Consider the following 21,550-nt stretch of genomic DNA (forward strand, 5'->3'; position numbering starts at 1 on the left):
TTGAAAAAAAAAAAAAACTGAAAACAAACGAAGAGAACGTACTAACAGATGACGGATATCGATAAACAAGCAGCAGAATGAAGGCTACAACAGAGAGGAAATTGAAAGCCTATTGGCATCGGTGCACTGATGACAAAAAAATGTACAAAATTAAAAACAAAATAAAATGAAAACAATTCAATCAGGGGAAAGAAAATTACCACTAAGTTTACCATCACCACAACATGGCCAGGATCATATCGCTGCAAGAAAGAAACACCAATTGGTTAAGCTGGAACATTCTGGAAGACAGCGGGGGTGGGGGGGGGGGGGGGGAGGGAAAGGGGGGGTGGTGGTGTGTGGTGGGGTGGGGGGGTGTTGGGTAGGCAGAGGGGGACAATATATCCACCTCCTCAAACTCATCAGCGTGCCTCTCACCACCTCCCCCACCCACGCCTCCTCCTTGCTGTTTCGAGGGGGGGGGGGGCAAAATGTAGGCACTCCCCACTTAAGCACTATGACTCGAGGTGGGGGGGGGGGGGGAGGAGGAGGAGGTGGGGGTGGTCCACAAAACAATGCCGTCACAATATTAAAGACAACACTAACAAATGACTTACTGCACAAGTTAATTAGCATCACAATTAGCTTAGTTAGTACGGCAGAAAGGTCCCAAAATGAAAAACGGGGGATGCTTCAAATATTGTAACGGCTGAAAGTTAGACTCCGCCCCCCTCCCCCGTGGGGAGAAATTGGCATGCACAGGACTCTACCTCATGGTTCAAGTTGAAGAGAACACTTGGCCACTGTGTGAATCACCCAATGATAGGTTCCACCAATTCATGCTCCCCCAAACCCCCCCCCCCCCACCCCCCACCCTTATCCCACCGCCACCCGTCCCGCCCCCACAAACACACACAGGCGCACAGCTAACACACATCCACCAGAGTGCACCCCTCTCCCACACCTTCAGTGCACCCACCCCTCCACCCCACTGGCACAAGCTGCTTATTGGCTCTCAGCTTTAATGGCCCCGCCCCCTTTTCTCTGGACGCCCTGACGCAAGGGGTTCTGGGAACTGAAAAACTATAATTCAAAGGGGGAAAAGGTGTCATTTCAGACAGCTAGCCGAGAACAAGCTTTGAACAGTGCATCGTCATTGGGGGGGGGGGGGGGGGGGGGGGGGGGGGCTGCATGGTCTTATGAAGGACAATATAGGAGCTGTTATGCTGTGATCGTTGGTATTCAGCAGTGGCTCGTATCCACGGTGACGGGCACACCTGCATTTCTACACAGTATCCAGTTTACAGCTAATGGACTACATTTATATAGCGCTTTTATCCAAAGCGCTTTACAATTGATGCCTCGCATTCACCAGAGCAGTTAGGGGTTAAGTGTCTTGCTCAGGGACACTTCGACATGCCCAGGGCGGGGGATCGAACCGGCAACCCTCCGACTGCTAGACAACCGCTCTTACCTCCTGAGCTATGTCGCTAGACACACACTGAAGGTTAGCGATTCAGGTTAAGCTCCTTTCTTAAGGGCATGAGGTCCTACGTGGGTATGGAACCTGCAACCTTCATTTCCTGACCGTTATATGTGGCACAGAGGCCCCCTCTCTTGGGGCGGGGGCCCAATCGAAAGCCCGCTGCTGACTTACGGCGGCCGCCCCCCCTCGATTCGGCTGCACTGCTCAAAGCTCGCGTTCAAAAGATGAGCCAGAGACAGGTGAGACAGAAAGCCTTCGGACCAGCATGCAATGCGGCGGCAGGGAGGCGGGGGGTGGACAGGAGGGCAGGTGGGTGGCATGAGGGTTTTGTAAGGGGGGGGGGGGGGGGGCGAGGGATGGGGAGGGGGCTTAGGACATATCTGAGTCCCACACAACAACAAAAACCTGCCCACACCGGTACTCCACAAGAGCAAACAGGGAAAGAGACAAAGTACATTCAGCAAGCCATTCAAAAGAGTCGCACAGGACTGGAAGCGGACCATAACTTTAATCGCAGCCATGGACAGGGGAAAATGTCACATTCATATTCATATTCGTTTGCGTGATTAAGGATTCCACAGAATAGTACCTTTTTTCTTCTGAAGAATGGAGCTATTTTCTACCCTCCCCCAACACGTCAAACCTGATTGCTTTATTTTTCAAAAATCAATAGCGGCAAAGGACTGAGCCAAATGTGTGAGGTGACACAGGTTTAGTGGTGTAAGCAGGTGGGCGGGGCTTAGTGGAATACAGCAGGTGGGCGGAGCTTAAGAGAAGCCATTAGGGTCAATCACAGAGATGTTAAGGTGAGAGAAAAAACACACATACACACGGAAGGGGGAAGGTCCTACAAACCTTACCTAAAAAGGCAACAAAAAAACAAAAAAAAAACAAAAGAAGAATAAGAACAAGAATCATTACAGTGCAAACTCAGGGCATGGGATACAATGTGTAATAAACGAATCAACTTTGACAAAATGAAAAAGGCTGAAATATTGCTTAGGCCAGAGCTTTATTACATTTATGAACAGACAACGGGGGCGTGTTGTTAGTGCATAATCGGGGTGCTCGGCTACACCGAAAAAAAAACGTGCTGAGGAACTTCAGACAAACGCAATCCAGGCATGCCGTGACGTTCCGATCTCCTCGAACCGGAAACGGAGAGCCAGGCACACGAGTAGCATGCAGAGGAAGTGACATGCATCGGGCACAACCGCACGCCAGACACCACGTCACAGCTTCCGCTCAGGCATGCCTCTGCCACACCCTCAGAAGCGAGTGAATGCAGTCTGCCACACGGGACAATCACACAGTCGATACCTGCTCATACGGGTAAAGGAGGGAAAGCCGGAGAGAGAGAGAGAGCGCTTTTGGCGTCTATTTGCGCCCAAAAGCCGCCGTGCCGTGAGAGCAGGCCTACCTCCTGTCAGAGCGCGCCGCGACTCTCGCCGCGACGCGCAGGCGACCGGCGGATCTTTGAGCGCACGCCAGGCGGAGCGGCAAAGCAGGAAGTGCACCAGCAACCCCCCTCCCGCATCGCTGCAGTTCCCTTTCTCGCCTACAGATGGCGACGGCAGGCCTTCTCGAGCTTACCGTCAACTCGGAGGCCATACACGCCCCCGTACTGAGGAGCAGACACCCGCTGCTCTTTCGCTCTGCCGGTCTCCCCGCTCGGACTTGACCCCTCCACAGACTCCTCCATCCTGCCTCAACCCTTCAAGGTGTGAGATCACAGATAATGTGATTAGAATGTTCTTAACCGAACATTCTAATAACGCTGATGATGTCACAATCGCTGCCGGTGACTGAAAGCCGATGGAGTTCTAGAACACTGGCTTAGAATTTGGGGGGGGGGGGGGGAAAGAAACATTCCAAAAAACCCCAAAAGGGTTAAAGGGGTAAGAGGCAGAGGTAATGGAGCTTTTACTACCTGCTTCTGAGCGGTAAAAAGGCCCGTTGTGGCAGCAGTGGCTGAGCCCTAGAGGGACTCAGCAAGGTTTTTTTACGCCAGTGCCAAACAGCCGCCAGCGCGTGAAGGCTTAGGTCAGACTCAGGGCTCTGCTCTGTCACACTGCTGAAGGCCATTTTTAAAGCACATGACATGAACTTTAATGCCATGTGTGCAGCTCATGGGCTCCAGGAGCAAGGCTAGCAAAGCTCTTACAAAAGAGTTATAACCCAACGTCTAGAACCCTGATAACAACCCAACATCTAGAACCTTGATACCCTGATACCAACCCAATGTCTAGAACCCTGATACCAACCCAACATCTAGAACCCTGATACCCACCCAACATCTAGAACCCTGATACCCACCCAACATCTAGAACCCTGATACCAACCCAATGTCTAGAACCCTCATATCAACCCAACATCTAGAACCCTGATACCCTGATACCAACCCAACATCTAGAACACTGATACCCTGATATCAACCCAACATCCAGAACTCTGATACCCTGATACCAACCCAACATCTAGAACTCTGATACCCTGATACCAACCCAACATCTAGAACTCTGATACCCTGATATCAACCCAACATGCCATGTAAGTCGCTGCATGCGCGCGTAGCGTAAGCCCAGCTCTGAGACACACAGACTAAGAATCGGTAGAATGCAGGTTCAGCACATGCTGCCGCTAAGCTGCACGCCCACGCCTCCACACTGGGGAGGCAACAAACCCGCTGAGCTGCAATTAAGAGACAGTCCCAAGACTGTCGTCCAGCCATGCCGGAGATCACCCGTTTCACGTCGCCGATTTACCGCCAAACCGCGACAGAAACGCACGGTAACCCTCAGCGGAGCAAGCGGGCCAAGCTGACCCTGTCAGCGCAGCGAAGCGGCGGTAAGCGACAGCACAAAGGTGACTTTCCAGCGCACACTTCATTCACAGCTCATCCGTGATCTGTCCCCGGTGTGAGTGAGTAACGTGACTAATAACGCGTTAAATCACAGAGACCGGTCGCCTCCTGCCCCTCCCCCTGCACACTCACGGGCGCCAGCGCTAACGTGGCGTAGCGTTCACCGCGCTGGGCCGCGGCGCGTCCTTACTGGGAGACGGAGGCGGAGACGGCGTCATAGCAACGAGGGGAAATGAACTCCGGACGCAACCCCACAACCACGCGGCGCTGTCTGATGTAACGCGTCTTCCACCTCGGGGGAGGGGGAGCTAGAGCTCTGTAATCTAATACAGATGCTTTCAGTCTGAGAAAAAGGTAGATGATTAGTGTGTGTGTGTGTGTGTGTTGGTGTGTGTGTGTGCGTGCGTGTGTGTGCGTGTGTGTGTTTGTGTGTGTGTGCTTGTGTGTGTGTGTGTGTGTGTTTGTGTGTGTGTGTGTGAGAGTGTGTGCGCGTGTGTGTGTGTGCGTGTGTGTGTGAGAGTGTGTGTGTGTGTGTGCGTGTGTGTGCGCGTGTGTGTGTGCGCGCGCGCGTGTGTGTGTGTGTGCGAGTGTGTGCGTGTGTGTGTGCGTGTGCGTGTGCGTGTGCGTGTGCGTGTGCGTGTGTGTGTGCGCGCGCGTGTGTGTGTGTGTGCGAGAGAGTGTGTGCGTGTGTGTGCGTGTGTGCAGTGATCAGTACACTCCCGGCCCTGCAGTCATTTCACTGCCAGCTGAGCAAAACAACATCGCCCATTTTACTCTCTCCAAGTGCTGTGTGTGTGTGTGTGTGTGTGTGTGTGCGCATGCGTGGGAGAGACGAGAGGTAGACAGAGAGAGAGGGAGAGAGAAGGGGAGAGAAAGAAAGAGAGGGAGGAGAGAGAAAAAAGACAGAGAGGAGTGGGAGAGAGAAAAACAGAGAGAAAAAAAAGAAAGAAGGGTAATAAAAGCAGGGGAGGTGGGAGGACAGACAGACTGGGCTCTTCTGATGCAGGGCAGAGGCAGCTGCCCCCACTCAGACATTCTCCACAGGCAGAGCACAGGCCCTGCCCACTGATAAATATCTACCCCGACCTGCACTGCACTGGGCTGGGCTTCTGTCCCTTTAAGGAACAGAATGTTTTGGAAGAGAACCAGAACGCTTTATAGCATAGGCCAACCCCCCCCACTCCCCCCCCCCCCCCCACCCCACCCATCCCTACTCACTTAACAGCTTGGAACACCCATTATAAAATGCAAAGCAGGGTTCCAGAATCTGCACGGAAAGTGGCCGCATCGTTCGGTGAAAACCGCCAGGTCCTGTGCGCCGTTCTGCCCCCCACCCTGCCCTCCACCCCCCAACCGTTCATGGTCATTACTGGGGGGGGGCAGATTGCCGGTGCGGGCACTGGAAAGGGGGGGGGGGGGGCTGTCAGCATCAGGCAGCTTTGTCAGCGCAAGGCTACGTACCCACAGCCAGGCCTTCAGTGAGCCCCCTGTCAATCATCACACCCTAGCAACAAAACATTCCCCGCCTCCCAGAGTAAAAAAAAAAAAAAAATGCCAGCCACAGGAAAGGACCTGCAATAAATGCACAGCCAGGCACACTCTGATACCGCGGCCCAACAGTCACAATGCTTTATCAAGGGCGTCACCTGACACGTGTGTCTAATCTGGCCTGCATACACATCCAGAAAGAGCTCCAGAAACGCTTCCTCACCGCTGCCCTTGGCCGTGGCACACCTCAGAGTTAAACAGAGCAAAACCCCGGCAGCGGCCGAGCCCACGTCGCTCTGGACATTCCCTGAGGTTGCCAGGGTAACCAGTACAAGCAGGCAGTCGTGTCAGGAATCACAATCGCCACACGGAATACAGTAAAACAAAACGGATAAACAGTCCTCTTTATCGAGACGGAAAGCATCGTTGCGCTGCGTAGAATCACAGCTTGAAAAGACGGCTTTAAAAAAACTGAAATATTTGAATAACATCAAAACGGTGATGCACCACGCCAATTAAAAGCATTTTTTTTTTTCAAATTAATTACGACCACTTTCTAGAAATCTCTTTAATTAATTACCCAGAACAGGAGAAGATCAGTAGGAAAAACGGCACGCCAGGGAAGATTAGCAGTTTCTCCAGCTTAGCGGCTTGAATGATTAATTCACCTCTGGCTGCGGAAGGGAGGGGGTCTGCGGGGGGGGGGGGGGGGGGGGGGTCTGTGTGGGGGTGGGGAGTAAAGCACGGCGCTGGCGCTCGGCGAGCAGCGATGGGCGGATGCTGATCCCTCATTAAAGCGGCGGCAGACCAGCCAGCGGGGTAGAGCTGCGTGAGGGAAGCCCTACGCCACTGCTGGGAGAGCACTGCAGAGCGCTGTGTGTGTGTGTGTGTGTGTGTGTGTGTGTGCGCGTGTGAGGGAGAGAGAGAGTGTATGTGTGTGTGCGTGTGTGTGAGAGAGAGAGAGAGAAAGTGTGTGTGTGTGCGTGCGTGTGTGAGAGAGAGAGTGTGTGTGTGTGTGTGTGTGTGAGAGAGAGAGTGTATGTGTGTGTGCGTGTGTGTGAGAGAGAGAGAGAGAAAGTGTGTGTGTGTGTATGCGTGTGTGTGTGTGTGTGCATGTGTGTGTGTGTGAGAGAGAGAGAGAGTGTGTGTGTGTGCGTGCGTGTGTGAGAGAGAGAGAGTGTGTTTGTGTGTGTGTGTGTGAGCAGAGCAGTATCGTTGAAGCTCATTTGGATACCTGCCACATTACCTCTCCCTCCTCCATTTGAATACGCCGTGAAAAACAAACACGGGCTCCTAATAGCGCCTGAGACACTGTGCTCCCCGCAGAACAGGACCGTCGGCTTAAACCCCGTCTTTAACCGACGCAGTGCAGCGCAGTGACTGAACAATGCAGCGCTGCAAAACAGAGAAAACCTCCACACGACCTTTCCCTCCGCAGAGAGCACAGCAAAAACACCATTCTTACGCAGGGGTCACGCGGGGGTCACGCAGGGGTCATGGCAGGCAAATTCTGGCCAGCCCAACCAAACGATTTCTAATCGAGCTCCAATTTCATCTCCACGAAGAGCTTTGCATCAACAGCTCCAACTGGCTAGCCATTCAGTTCGCTCAGGAAGTAGGAGGACGTAGGAAGTTAGCACGGTCAAGTCCTCCTGCTTCCTGAGCGACGCAAAAAGGCACCTGGACTGCGAGTCTGTGGACCAGCACACAGGAGCCATCGCCAGCAGTCACGGCTCAGCAGAAGCACTTTCTCTTTCCTTTCTTCTTCAAAGAATCGCTTTGTCACTGCCAGGAGGAACGGGATGATTTCAGCAGTGAGAAATGCAAACGGCCGCGAGCTTCTCTCTGTGCGTTGGGAAGCTGGCGGCAGAGTGAAATCGGTTCCGCGCGGGTGCAGTTAAAAAGGCAGATGAAGGCCGGCCCGTGCATGAGATGGCTCCCACCCCCGGAGACGCACACAGAGCAGAGTGCTGTTTCTGCCAGAGCACGTTTATACTCACAGCCAATCAGGTTCTAGAGGGCGGGTTCACCGGCCAATAGATTCATGCGATCTGGTCATGCGCGCGCAATCAGGAAGCAAGAGCAAGCAAGTCTGCGTGGCGAGCGAAGCGCCGGGCCATCCCATAATGCATCACACTGCAGCTTCGAACGCTGCCTTCTGGAAACCATCTGCTTGGAAACTAATGTGCTTAGTGCTTGTTAGAGGCCGACAGCATTCCCCGTTTCCAATGCAAATGCTTACGGAAGAATCCTGGAAAATTACCAACCCTCCCCCCCCCCCCACCACCACCACCATTAGCCCCTCCCACAATCTCCGCTTCCCCTCCTCCAACCATCTTAATATGGCGGCCGGCGTACGCACGCGTTCTCTCAAAGGGCGCGACTGTTCCGTGAGGAAAAGCGAGGAGCTTTGGGCCAGGGGTGCTGCAGCTGCCCCGATCCCAAACGTTCAGCAGAACAGGGAAACGGCCGATTTTACAAGCCGGCACGGCCTAGTGGCCAGAGGGACAAGCCGCTCCTTTTTTCGGGGGGGGTGCGAGTGTCCCAGACCAGCGACGGGGTCTTGGGCTCTGAAAAGCCGGTTCCCTCCCCAGGGATAATTTCACCGGCCTGCATGATCCCTGTCTGTAGCCTCGGTCTTTCCCAAAGTCTCTGGTTCCATGACTCAGGGGGAAAAAAAAAAAAAAACTGTGGCAGCAGAGGAAATGGCTCTGGAACAGAAGACGAAAATCTGGCACCCAATACCCCACATGCTCCCTACCACCACCGAACCCCCCTCTGCCCTCCCAAAACCACCACCACTCACCCAGCCCATACCCTTCAGTCCCATGCAGGGTCTCCTGTTCCAGAGAAAACCACCCTCCTCATTTCAGAACCCCCCCACCCCCCAAAAAACCCCAACCAGACAGACAGAGACAACTGTGGCTGAACACAAATAGTGACAGTTAACAGACAGGGACACGTGAGAAAAGGGGGGGGGGGGGGGAAGGTGGTGGCGGTAGGTGTCTCTTCTCCAAACCGAAAGGAGGACAAACGGGTAAAGATGGCAGGAGAGGAGAAGAGGTAGCACAGCGCTTGAGAGGAGAGGAGGAGCGGGTTCCTTACCCTGCATGCTCTTGCCCAGGCCCTGTCCCAGCCGCCAGCCATGCTTCTGCAGGAGCCGGTGCCCAATATTATCCTGGCAGACACAACAGAGAAGAAAAAAAAAACAAAAAAAGAAAAACAATAATAAGAGGAGCTCTATTTTTTCCTGCAGGAATGGACATATACGTTGGTATGAGGGGTGGGGGGTGGGGGCAAAGGTGGCTAACTGGATGACGATCAATTCACCTGCAGTACCGTGTCGTATCACAGCCATTTTGTGTGAGGGAATAAAACAGGCTAAGAGAATCCTGGCAGTGCTACTAGATGGGAATGCTAAGGGGAGTGGGGAGCAGGTGTTTTACTAGGGCTTAAAAACTTTATAGAAAATGCTGGTTTTGTAAATATCCACTCCCATGTCCTGAGTGCACACTTATGGCAGCACCCCTGCTCCCCGCAAGGGTACTTACAACACATCAACCCCCAAGTACATGGCCAGGAATTCTTCTGTGTACCCTAGCATTGGTGTCATAACCAGGAAGGGAACTGTACGAGAACTAAAAAAAAAAAAAACCTTGACTTCTACCAACAACCATCTGACTGAAGGACTCAAACTTGCATACGGAGGAAGATGTGGTTATGTACGTATCACAAACACATACATATATATATATATATATATATCCACGTAATGTCGGAAGACAAGATAAACAAAACACAAAAACACAGAAATCTTGCATTGACACAGAGGTACAGAACTCCAAGCTTGTGATGAATCCACAACCATGACACACACAGAGAGCACCAAGAGGAGGAGAGGGCCAGTGGTTACCATGGGAACACCCGGAGCAAGATCATGTGACAGAATGAATGTCACTCAAAGCTCCCTCTACTTCTAACAATTCAGCGAAACGGGAGGGTGGGGGGTGGGGGTGGGGGGGTAGGCGATGCAAGACTAGCGCACTACCACACCGGACACACACAGCAAAAGCCAACAAATAGAAAGGTTTTCCTGATTGTGTTAGCAAAAATAAATAAAAAGGGAAACACGATAAAAGAAAGGCAAGACTTAAAAATCAAATGTAAAAAAAATCATCAAGTCATAATCACACAGCATGCAACTTTTTGTTAACGGTTAACAAAAAGAACGGGCGATGTTAAGCTGTAAAATGCTGTACGTGGTGCGGACACAGGGGGCGCTAAACAGACAGAAACAGATCCACAGGAGCACTGGGAAAGGGCGAGCTCAAGCACAGAGCGGTGAGGTACTCCACACGTCCTCTAAACGAAGAAGGGGGTGGAAGGGGTTAGGATGGGACGGGACGGGCCGAGCCAGCGGGTCACACAGCCAGCGCACGTGAGGGGGGGACGATCGCACACGACGGCCGCAGTGTCTCCCCACCCAAGCCTCGCGCTCCACCGGTAAGCAGTTAAAATGGCCGCCTTTCCGTTCGGGGCCAATGAGAGAGAGGACACTGTCCCCCGCCCACCCTTCCAGAACACGGGTCTGCCTTGGCTTCCTTGGGCACTTGGGCTCAGCTCTGGCCCCTTGACGACCTGATTACCCCACCCGTTGACCCAACGTTGCCGCTGCTCGATGCCTCTTCTTCGACCACGACTTCCCGCCACCTCCCTTTCGGCAGTCCGGAGGAGTTAGGCGACCCACCTCTTCCTCGCAAGCGCCTGCTCGTTCAGCGCCACGTTCTGGGGTGCCAGTCATTTGGGATACGAGTCATTCTCAATAAGCCACTTCGTTTCTAAAGTGCCAAAAGTACAGAGGCAGGAAAACATCCTAATCCACCGCCTCGCAAGATGGGGGAAAAAAAAAAAAACTTTTGGAAGCTTGTTTTTTTTTTTTTTTTTTGTGGAAATGTCAGCAAACCCAGCTTCTGCTCGGATCAGGAATCCGTTTTCCCCCAAGGTTTTGCTCGAGGACTTGACGGGTGATCCAACGCATTCCGCTCTGGGAAAACTGGGAAAGCTGTCTTTAACGCAAAAAACGATTGGCAGAGATCCGTGCTGGGGGATTATCTCAGGGATTAGAGCACATCTGCTGCTGTAAAGGCATGTAGAGGAAGCTGAGAGAGCTCGTGCTTTGGCTGCAGGTTCAAGGATAAGGGGAAAAGAGGCAGTGGGCCCAAGCAGTGGGATACTGAGGTCGGTCAGCAGGTCATAAGAGTCATCACCCTGATATAAGAGTAACACTGTGTATAAGGCACTGGCACACAGTATTGGCTCAACTGAAGGATGACTCGATTGGTTTTCAGTGATGGGGCAGGAGCTTCTGATATGCAACGAACGGTGCAAAAGACAAACCACAGTCTATCTGGTCTGAAATGCAGATCTCTGTTCTTTGAAAAAATCCAAGCAAAACTGTGCACACAGGTTCCATTTAAGGAGGAAACTATGGTAGACATTTTGAAAGTGGGGGGGAAAAAGAAGAACAAAAATGTAGACTCAAAATTCAGCTTGGAACAAAAAAGCTAAAGTTCGTTCAGAATAGTCGGACCAATTCCATATTTAATTATTTCACTGAAATGATCTGGTCTTTGTCCTGAGCTACTGCCAGAGCTGGTTATAAAAATAGTCTGCGTCAAAAGTTATGACAACAATACTCAATTCTTACTTAATTACTGAAAACTAGAGATCAAAAGCACACTCTCTCCAGATGTGTGGGGTCATTGGGTCAAGACTCCAAAAAAAAAAATAATCAGCACATAATTAAAACGAATTATTTCAAAGAGGGAAACTCGGAACTCGAAAGGCTCCGGAATCCTTTTTTACCATAGTTCCATTTGTTCCTAGGAGACCAGATTCTTTGCGAGTACTGCGATCATGAGAATGTTACCGCATGCCTCAGGCCTCAAGTCAAAACGAGGCAGGCAAAACAAGTATCCTCGGCTGTGCGTTCCATGTGTTCTTGTGTCATGTGACAAGAGAAATCCTGTCACTTGGTTTTTCTTGGAAGGCAAACGGGTAAGTCAGCCAAACAGGGAGTATCTCAGCAATGCGCCGCAGCCACGCCTCGCAAAACAAGGTTCTGGCCCACGGTTTCACGCGTGCAGGGAGAGAGAGCAGAGAAGGGCAGCCCACAGCCCCACAGGGCCTTCTCATCCCAAAGACAGGCACACCTCGCATTTGAGCTGTTCCTCCGGAGTAACAGGGTGCGAGAGATTCCCAGGACGCTTTCGAGAATCCCAGAGTACTTTCAAGATTCCCAGAGTATTTTCAAGATTCCCAGAGTATTTTCGAGATTCCCAGAGTATTTTCAAGATTCCCAGAGTATTTTCGAGATTCCCAGAGTATTTTCGAGATTCCCAGAGTATTTTTCGAGAATCCCAGAGTACTTTCGAGATTCCCAGCCGTTTCATGGTGGGCCGCCATTGGACACTGCCACATCCTCGACGGCCACAGAGTCACGGAGGCCTCACCAATCAGAGACGCTCCTCCTTTGGCTGCTGTGTGCCACGGCGGTTACAGCACTTTTTTGTCTCGTAGCTCCTTGATCTTGGAGCCGGTTTGAAGAGCAGCAAATAGCCCCTTGCCAGAGAGCTCTTTAAGCTTCTTAAGAGTCCCAGTAACCGAGCCGCAAACTGACCATCCAACTTCACCCCTGCCTGCTTGGTTCCGCTCCCGCAAGTTGTTTCTTCGCGTAAGGGGGGGGGGGGGGGGGGGGCAATGACTTTCCCAGATGGCTCTGCTCTATTTCAGAACCCCCCCAGCAGACACACTGTGCCGATTCCCGTCTTTATTTAATCTCTTCAGAACCATGAATTGATCCTGATTCCAGTCCTGATAAGGAAAGGCGGGGAAGGGTTCCTGTCACATGACTTCCTCGGGATGCCAACATTCACTGAAGGCAGTGGCAACCAACCCTGTTCCTGGAGGTCAATCATCCATGTACGTTTTAATTTCAACCCTAATTTGGCACGCCTGACTCTAGCTGTTGAATGAGGTGTGCTTTTTTTAGGGTTGGAGTGTAAACCTACAGGACGGTAGATCTCCAGAAACAGGGTTGGTTACCACTGGCTCCTCCCACCACAAAAGGGAAAAGATAAGAGGACAGAAATCCACTGTTAACAGAGAACGATAATATAGACGAATGGTATATTGAGAGGGCGTTTCCCTGAGATCTGATTGGACGGGAGGCGAGGCGGGTAGCGAGACACTGTGCCGGCTGGGGGCGGGGGGGCGGGGGGGGAATGAACGGGCTGAAGTGAACAGACGGATGAAAAGCAGGACGCCGATTCCAACAGCAGTGCAAGTGGAGTGAAAGCATTTCCATACGAACCTGGCTTTAAAAACTGCGCTGTCAAAAGAACAGTTAAATGTGACACAACGTAAGAAACTTTCCAGTCACTAATGCTTTCAAGTGTAAGCTTTATTTAGTTGTTTTCTTTCTGTTTTTTTTACTTTGCTTGGTAGGAAAATAAAAGTAAAACAATAAATACAGAACAGGAGTGTGAATCAGCATTTTATTAATATTCTCTGGCTCAAAGGGAAAAAATCTAAATTAAACTTACTCAAAAACGACAAAAAAAGAATAAAGTACACAAAAGGTAATGTGCAGTGTGCTGTGATTGGGAGAGTAGCAGCAGGACAGAGAGTAAAGCAAAGAGGTGTGAAACAACAGACAAATAAAGGGAGAGAGAGAGATATACGGGGTCACTTCTACAGGGCCTCACAGGGGCCTCACAGGGGCCTCACTGGGGCCTCACTGGGGCCTCACAGGGGCCTCACAGGGGCCCCGCTAAGCACGGGCCCCGTTCCAGGAGCTGACGGAACAGGACGAGGAATTCGTACACTGTGTACCGAGTGTCCCCGGCCAGGGGGCACAAGGCAACGTCCCAACAACCAATTATAACAAGCCAAACCCCAACCCGAACGGGACCTGGACCACCGCACGCCGCATACCAAAGGGAGGACTTCTTAACCCTGGGGTGTGGGTGGACGGACGACGAGTGAGACGACCCAACGGACACACCCTGGATTCGGTCACTTCTGGGCGTCGCCAGAAGCTACATGTTGATATCCTCTGCTTGGTTACGGTAACCAGGAGCGAGAGAGGCTACCACTTTACTTCAGTTGACCAAATTCTCTCACAGCGAAGAAATGTGGTTTCGTTTTTCTTTTTTTTTTGTTGTAATAAAAGCAGCATTTAACAGAAGTTTAGTTTAGTTTACAGGCATTTAGCAGACGCTCTTATACAGCTGGATATACTGGAGCAATGTAGGTTAAGTACCTTGCTCAAGGGGACAACGGCAGTGTCCTACCTGGGAATCAAACCTGCGACCTTTAGGTTACAAGACCAACTTCTTAACCATTATACTACACTGCCGCCCAGAACCAAGAAAGCAGTGAACTGACAGACATCTAGGGAGCAGACACATCCTGGATGAGGATTCTTAAGTCCTGCTTTAAGGCAATTAACTCCCAGGTGAGAGAGCACCAGAATGTCACCGGTGGGTGCCGAAAACAGGGGGTGCAATCGAGCGGCCACACTTCCTCACTGGAGTGTGGTATGTTCCATCAAAGCCCAACCGGATTCCACTGGTGCAACACTCAAGGCCACACTGCAACCACTTTTACTGACGGTGGCCTTGGCAAAGACTCACAGCAGCAGATTTTTTTTTTTATAGCCCTACAGACGAGTTGCAGAGGTCTACAGAGACATATCTAAATATTCACGACTGGAATTACCGGTGAAATCTTTGCTTGAATGCTAAGCTCTTTATCTACATGGGGTTGTTAATACAAGCTGTCCTGCGCGTTAATCTATTTTTGTATTATTGTATTATATAGTGGGAATAAGACTAAAAGGGACTGGGAGGGTTTGCGGTTAGCTATAATAAAATTCAGACAGTAATACTCTTGATCTTAAGCCTGTGCTGTATAATGCAAAAATGTCAACGGCATTGACAGGTGCCATTGTGGGTGTGAAGCAGGACAGTGCTCAGAACAGAGAGAGAGTTAATCTATAACCTCCCATAATGGTCCATCAGCTCGTCAGTTTCAGGACAGCCTTCACTGGGCAGAGCAGGAGCTCATCCTGTTGATGTCTTTCATGGAACTGCCCTGGTCAGGGTACTGTTATGTCGGTTGGGTCGACTCAAGCACGCACACACACACGCACACACACACACACACGCGCACGTAATCCAGTATGCACGCACACATGCGCGCGCACACACACACACACACACACGCTCACACACACAGACAGACAGACAGACAAAGGGTGAGTGGGACGAGCTCCCCCGTGCAGTGAGAAAGGTGGACAGACAGACGGATGGATAGATAGATGGATGGATGGATGGATGGATGGATGGATGATGTACAAACAGCCTGAGGGCAGGAATAGTCGGCGGGTGGTTATGGCATTTGGGAGACGGGGGGGTATTACCTTACAGCTGAGCCTGGCACTCATACTCTACAGGGCCAGTTCTATTTGTGATCTGGTAACTTGGGGAACATTGGATGTGAAGGGCAGCTCACTAATAAACTGTACCGAGGCATAGTTCTGCAGACAAGCCAAGTTTCTGCACTCCAGCCCAGTCCAGCACACAAACTGAGTTCTGCTCTCAGGTCCAGGCCTGTTCTTGGGCCTAGTGCTGCTCTCAGGTCCAGTCCTGTTCTTGGGTCTAGTGCTGCTCTCAGGTCCAGTCCTGTTCTTGGGCCTAGTTCTGCTCTCAGGTCCAGTCCTGTTCTTGGGTCTAGTGCTGCTCTCAGGTCCAGTCCTGTTCTTGGGCCTAGTTCTGCTCTCAGGTCCAGTCCTGTTCTTGGGGCCTAGTTCTGCTCTCAGGTCCTGTCCTGTTCTTGAGCCTAGTTCTGCTCTCAGGTCGAGTCCTGTTCTTGGGCCTAGTTCTGCTCTCAGGTCCAGTCCTGTTCTTGAGCCTAGTTCTGCTCTCAGGTCCAGTCCTGTTCTTGGGCCTAGTTCTGCTCTCAGGACCAGCTCTGTACACAAACCTAAGTCTGCACTCGGGCCTAATTCAACAATCAGCGGCTGTCAAGTACTTGACTAAAACAGCCAACGATGGGAGAAGAAAGACGTACACGGTTCTGACAGGGTACGATTTTGTTAACTGGAGCTAGCTCACGGCACATACATCTACTTTATAAACAAACGTGTTTATAAAAAACAGACATGTGACAAGTGACACAGTGACACAGTGTATTGCGTAGCCAGTTAGCAAGCCAATTCTACTTGCTACACCAAATAAATGAAATGTTTTGCCTGCGTGATCCATCCACAACGTTCGGGGCTTTTGTTCACAGTGAAACAACAGAACGTTGAAACGGAACGTTTCCATGAGCGTTGCCAGGCAGGCCGCGATCCGGGAACAGGCTGGAGCAAATGTTCCGGAATGTCGACTCTGGCTCTCGTTCACGGAAATAAAAAAGTTGCGTAACAACATTTCGTAGCACGAAACTGCTAGTGCGTAATGGGTTATTATTTATTTATTTATTTTAAACGAACGGCACCTCAAACCTGGGTGAGGCCAGTAAAATGGATCTGAGACGCTGAAGAAGGCGGGCCTTTCTGCTGGGTTAATTCATTCTCTGGGTTTCAGTTTCAAAGGTTTAGCCTCCCACGCTACTAGTAGGGTGTCGATAGTAGGGTGCGCCTCAGAGCGAGCTCTGTCACTGTGTGTCCGTACGGCTCTACAGCAGGTAACATAAAGCGTTGCTTCTGGGGACTACATTTGAAAGTCACTCAGAGTGAGAAAGGCCCCTGGCCAGAATCAAAATGGTTTTCCTATTTAAGGGGAAACATTTTAACCTCCAATAACATTTGTGCTTAAAGATAAAAGCGCTTTTATTGGGATGGGTGGCAGCAGAACGTTTTTTTTTTGAGCCACAATTAATGACCCCTGACCTTTAACCCTAAACAGTGACATTTACTCCTTCAGTTTCACTCCCATGATTGTCCATCTCCCAGATCCCACCCACCGACCCACCCACTCACCCACTCACCCACTCACTCTCTCACTCTCTCACTCACTCACTGCAGTGCATGCCGCTGAAGCATTTCGGTTTCTCTCAACCCCCCTGAAGCCCTCACACAGAGGCGGGGACATTTCAGAGTGCTGGCTGCATGGCCCAGATAAACCCCCCTTTCAACGCCAGGCCACTCCCACTCCCACCCCACCCCACCCCACCCCAGCACTGCAGCAAGCAGCTTTAACACCGACTGCCAAATTCCAGGCCCAACGCTTCACACAGGGGAAATTAACTTTGGAGGGGAGCGCATTATGAGATGCCAACCGTGCTGGTGAGCAATGGCCTTTACAGCCTAACGGTGTCCTTATAAGACCCGACATTACACCGGCCTGCGTCACCATAGCCAGGCTTAGGAAAGGGGGCAATATTATGGATGTATAACAGGCGTTATGAATGTTCACACGAGTGACGAATCTGAAAATGATGAACGCTGACCTCATGCTGCAAAAAATTATGAATGGCAAAATAATAACCGCTCCATTCAAAGGGTGGAGTCTAAACGGAGGACAAAGTTCTGCAATCTGCTCCTTCACCACGTCAGTCAGTCAGTCAGCTAGTCAGTATCTGCCTGCCTGCCTGCCTGCCAGCCTGTCTGTCTGTCTGTCTGTCTGTCTGTCTGCCTGCCTGTCTGCCTGTCTGTTTGTCTTTCGGTCCATCCGTCTGCGGTCTGCGGTCTTATTTTAGGGTATTTTTAGGCCTGAGGCTGCCGCCCGTATATCTCTCTCTCAGAGGGGAGGAAGTGACGGAAATCAAACGCTACTCCAGTTATGCATGCAAGGCAGAACTAAACAAATACATAAACAGAGGAATAAAAACGGAGGAAGAACACCCCCCCCCCCACACACAGAGAAACACAGAGTGCTAGCGGGGTACGCGTGGCGCACGCTGAGCGGCGCAGAGGGGGGCTGAGGAGCCGGCGGGATTCGCGGCTCGCGCCCGCGCCGGTCGGTCCGCAGCGGGTCAGACCGGGCCGGTCCAAAGCGGGCGCAGGGGTCGACCTGGCGCCCCTTGTTACGCGCCGCAGTGGAGCACGAGGCCGGCTCGAACGCCGCTGGACGTGGCCTCATCCAATCAGAACGCCATGCGAAGTGCGTGTGAGAGTCTGCATGACGCTCGAGGGACAGTGTGTGTGTGTTTGTGCCTGCTAGGGTGCATGTGTGTGTGTGTGTGTGTGTGTGAATGAGTGAGTGAGTGAGTGACAGTGTGTGTGTGTGCGTGTGTGAAAGAACAAATGAGTGAGTGAGTGAGTGACAGTGTGTGTGTGCGTGTGTGAATTTCTGCTTCACCGAGCCCTCAGTACCTCTCCATAGACAACATCGCAGGAGCTAACAGCACTAACAGACCTGCCGTTCATCCACATCTCTCTCTCTCTCTCTCTCTCCCTCCCTCTCTCCTCTCTCTCTCTCTACGCTCTACCTTTTTCATTACGGGTGCAGCAACCCACTTCCAAAGACCTTTCAGCGTCTGTGCGCTAAACGCCTTTAAACACGAGGAGAGTTTTCCTTTTCAGACGAGGGAAGAACAGCTGAACGTGAAAACCCGCTCTGCTCCGATTTTTAAAACGCGTTAACTTCCACTGCGCCTGGCCGAGTCTGAGCTTCTGAATTCAGCGTGCAGTCTGGCGATTCCACCAATGAGGGAGCTCCAACTGTAACAGCCCCCGCAACTGAAAATGATCATAATCATAATTACACGCTCCGGTAAATTTCCCTGTACTACCAGAGCCACCCGTGCCTGTTCCCCTTCCCTTCATCTCCTATCTGACTGCCGCAATGCATTCTGGGAACGATGTAAAATGGAGGCCTACACCATGGTTGAATAAACTAATACGTTACTGCATCAAATGAATGCCAATCGGTTTTGGCTGAGAAGAGAGAGCTGTTTTTTTTTTTCCCTGGAAACTGGAACTGTGCGAAATGGACACGCAGCAGGGAGAGAGGAGAGCCTTCCCAGAATCCCCGGGGGGAATCCCGTTAACGAGGCGGCCGCCGCCCGCGGTGCCCGGGAGCCGAGCTGCCTGCGATGTTGCCTACGTGCGCCGTCAGCCAAACAAACCAAAAAAAAAAAAAAGCACTTCCTGTTCCACAAGCACCATGCCGACACAGACTGACAGAGGGTACCATACACCGAGTCACTGAGGGGGAGAGAGGGAGAGAGAGAGGGAAAGGGAGAGAAAGAGAGAGAGAGGTAGAGCACGCAGAGAGAGAGATAGAGAGGGAAAGGGAGAGGGAGAGAGAGAGAGAGAGCAGGCAGAGTGAGAGAGACAGAGGCAGATGTAGAGCAGAAAGAGTGAGAGTGAGAGTGAGAGAGAGTGAGAGAGAAAGAGAGAGACAGAGAGAGAGAGAGAGAGAGAGAGAGAGAAATGAGTGGGGGGGGAGGGAGAGAGAGAGAGAGAGAGAAGCAAGCAAAGCGTCACAGGATATCCCGGGGGACAGAGAGCAGGAGCGTGCAGATACAAACCGGGTCACAGCTGCTTTAGCTAACTGGGGCCAATTCGCTGCAGGAGAGAAACGTCCAACACCCCAAGTTGTGTACAAAACTGGACAGCCGCGTTCAAACCCCCTAAAAACACTCCAGCACCCTCCCATCCCACACGCACAAAAACACACCCACAGCCACAACCACACCCGCCGACCCCCAGCCAGCCCCCGCTCTCTCCATCTCACTGGAGTGGACACTGCACTGAGATCCCTTTTAGACCAATTAAAACAAGGAACCACTTCAATAGACTGCGTTCAGTGGTTTGCACTGATTGTGTATTATTGTGCTGCAGCGCTTGCGTTAATTTCAGTGTATCACATGTATTTGCGTGTGAGTGGGGGTGGGGGGAATAAAAGGCCTTGCTTGTTATTGGCAGGCCATGGGTGGATGCTAGTGACCACAGGTAATACAGACTAACCAGTTGTCTCCCTTTACTGTTGAAGCAGAAATATTCTAATCTGATATGTCTTGTTAATTTTCAGAATCGGCGACAATACTGGTGGCAACAATGTCATGTTATCCTCCTTAGGACCGCCTCCTCATGAATATTCATAAGCTGCAACACAACACCGGAAACTGGAGCCTGCGGTAATCAGGAAGTAAAGAGGACGGAAGGGACGCCAGAGCGGAGTATCGGGTTGCTGAATAGATTCTGTGTTTACACCCTCCTCACGTTTGTGTTCTGTCATTCCGCAGGCCCACCCCAAATTACTGCAGCAGAGACTGTGGAGTGTGCAGCGTTGTCCGGTCCTAGCTGGGTACATTCCCATGTGATCTTCTCCAACAGTGCACTATCCACTCCAGCCAAACAACCCAAGCCAGTCAACACGCAAAAATGCCCTCAACTAGTGGAAATATAAATAAAACAAAAAACAAGGGACAGGAAGAGACGGACACAATTACAGAATGTTAAAAAAATCCAAATCAAAAAAGAATAAAGGGGGGGTGGGGGGTGGGGGGGACAAAGTCATATTTTCTATTTAAACCAAACTAGTTCTATGACTGGAAACAGAAGCAAATGAGAGCTCTATGAAGCTCTATCAGGCTTTTATAACACACACACGTCAGAGGGGGAGGACGCAGAGCGAGGAGATACTCAGTGGTGGAATCACTACACTGCGGGGAAAGGGTGTGTGTTGGTTGGGGGGGGGGGTGTTTTGGCGGGGTGGAGGGGGGGGGGAATGTGCGTTCACTGGGGGGAAAGGAGAGGGTGTGTGTTGGTTGAGGGGAGGGAGGGAGGGGGTGTGTGTTCATTGGGGGGGGTCTGTGTTGGCTGATGAGAAGGAAGGGGTATGTTTTGGTTGAGGGAAGAGAGGGGGTGTGTTGGTTGGGGCGGGGTGTTGGTTGGAGGGGGTATGTTCTGGTTGAGGGAAGAGAGGGGGTGTGTTGGTTGGGGGGGGGTGTTGGTTGGAGGGGGTATGTTCTGGTTGAGGGAAGAGAGGGGGTGTGTTGGTTGGGGGAAGGGGGGGGTGTTGGTTGGAGGGGGTATGCTCTGGTTGAGGGAAGAGAGGGGGTGGCGTTGGTTGGGGTGGGGTGTTGGTTGGGGTGGGGGGTATGCTCTGGTTGAGGGAAGAGAGGGGGTGTGTTGGTTGGGGCGGGGTGTTGGTTGGAGGGGGTATGCTCTGGTTGAGGGAAGAGAGGGGGTGTGTTGGTTGGGGGAGGGGGGGGGGTGTTGGTTGGAGGGGGTATGTTCTGGTTGAGGGAAGAGAGGGGGTGGCGTTGGTTGGGAGAGAGGAGGGGGGGTGGGGGTTTGCGGGCCCCTATCCCAGACCGGACAGTCATCCCTCCTCACGCACTGCTCCTACGGCGCGGGCGGCGGTTGGTGGGCGGGGCCTTACCGATTCTATGGGCTTGTCCAGAGAGGCCTGCTCCAGCTCCAACTGGCCCTCCTCATACTGATCGAAGTGATTTCCCCCCTGCAGGGAAGAGAAAACACACAGGAAACACACATTAGCATGAAGGAAACACACGCTAGCACGCAGGAAACACACGGTGGCACGCAGGAAATGCACACTGGCACGCAGGAAACGCATGCTAGCACACAGGAAACACGCGATAGCATGAAGGAAACACACGCTGGCACGCAGGAAATGCAGACTGGCACGCAGGAAACGCACGCTGGCATGTAGAAACCACGTGCTAGCATGCAGGACACACACATTAGCACACAG

At 51.8% G+C, this 21,550-nt stretch overlaps 1 protein-coding gene across 2 annotated transcripts in view; it reads right to left on the reverse strand.

The window, feature by feature from the left end:
* LOC118216812 (G patch domain-containing protein 8-like) overlaps positions 1–21,550 on the reverse strand; it is a 40,180-nt gene that overhangs the window by 10,513 nt on the left and 8,117 nt on the right. Inside the window, exons 1-3 of one of the 2 annotated variants that reach the window (XM_035398329.1) lie at positions 21,218–21,256; positions 8,922–8,994; positions 201–242 (exon numbers count right to left, since the gene is read on the reverse strand). Coding sequence is in view for 1 of the 2 variants with exons in the window: in XM_035398328.1 (XP_035254219.1) it covers positions 8,922–8,994; positions 21,218–21,295 (151 nt within the window). In the remaining variant the exon portion in view is untranslated. Of the gene's footprint in view, positions 1–200; positions 243–8,921; positions 8,995–21,217; positions 21,296–21,550 lie in introns of those variants that run through there. The other variant, XM_035398328.1, reaches the window with a different exon arrangement.

Source organism: Anguilla anguilla, chromosome 17 (assembly GCF_013347855.1).
Source record: "Anguilla anguilla isolate fAngAng1 chromosome 17, fAngAng1.pri, whole genome shotgun sequence".
NCBI lineage: Eukaryota > Metazoa > Chordata > Actinopteri > Anguilliformes > Anguillidae > Anguilla > Anguilla anguilla.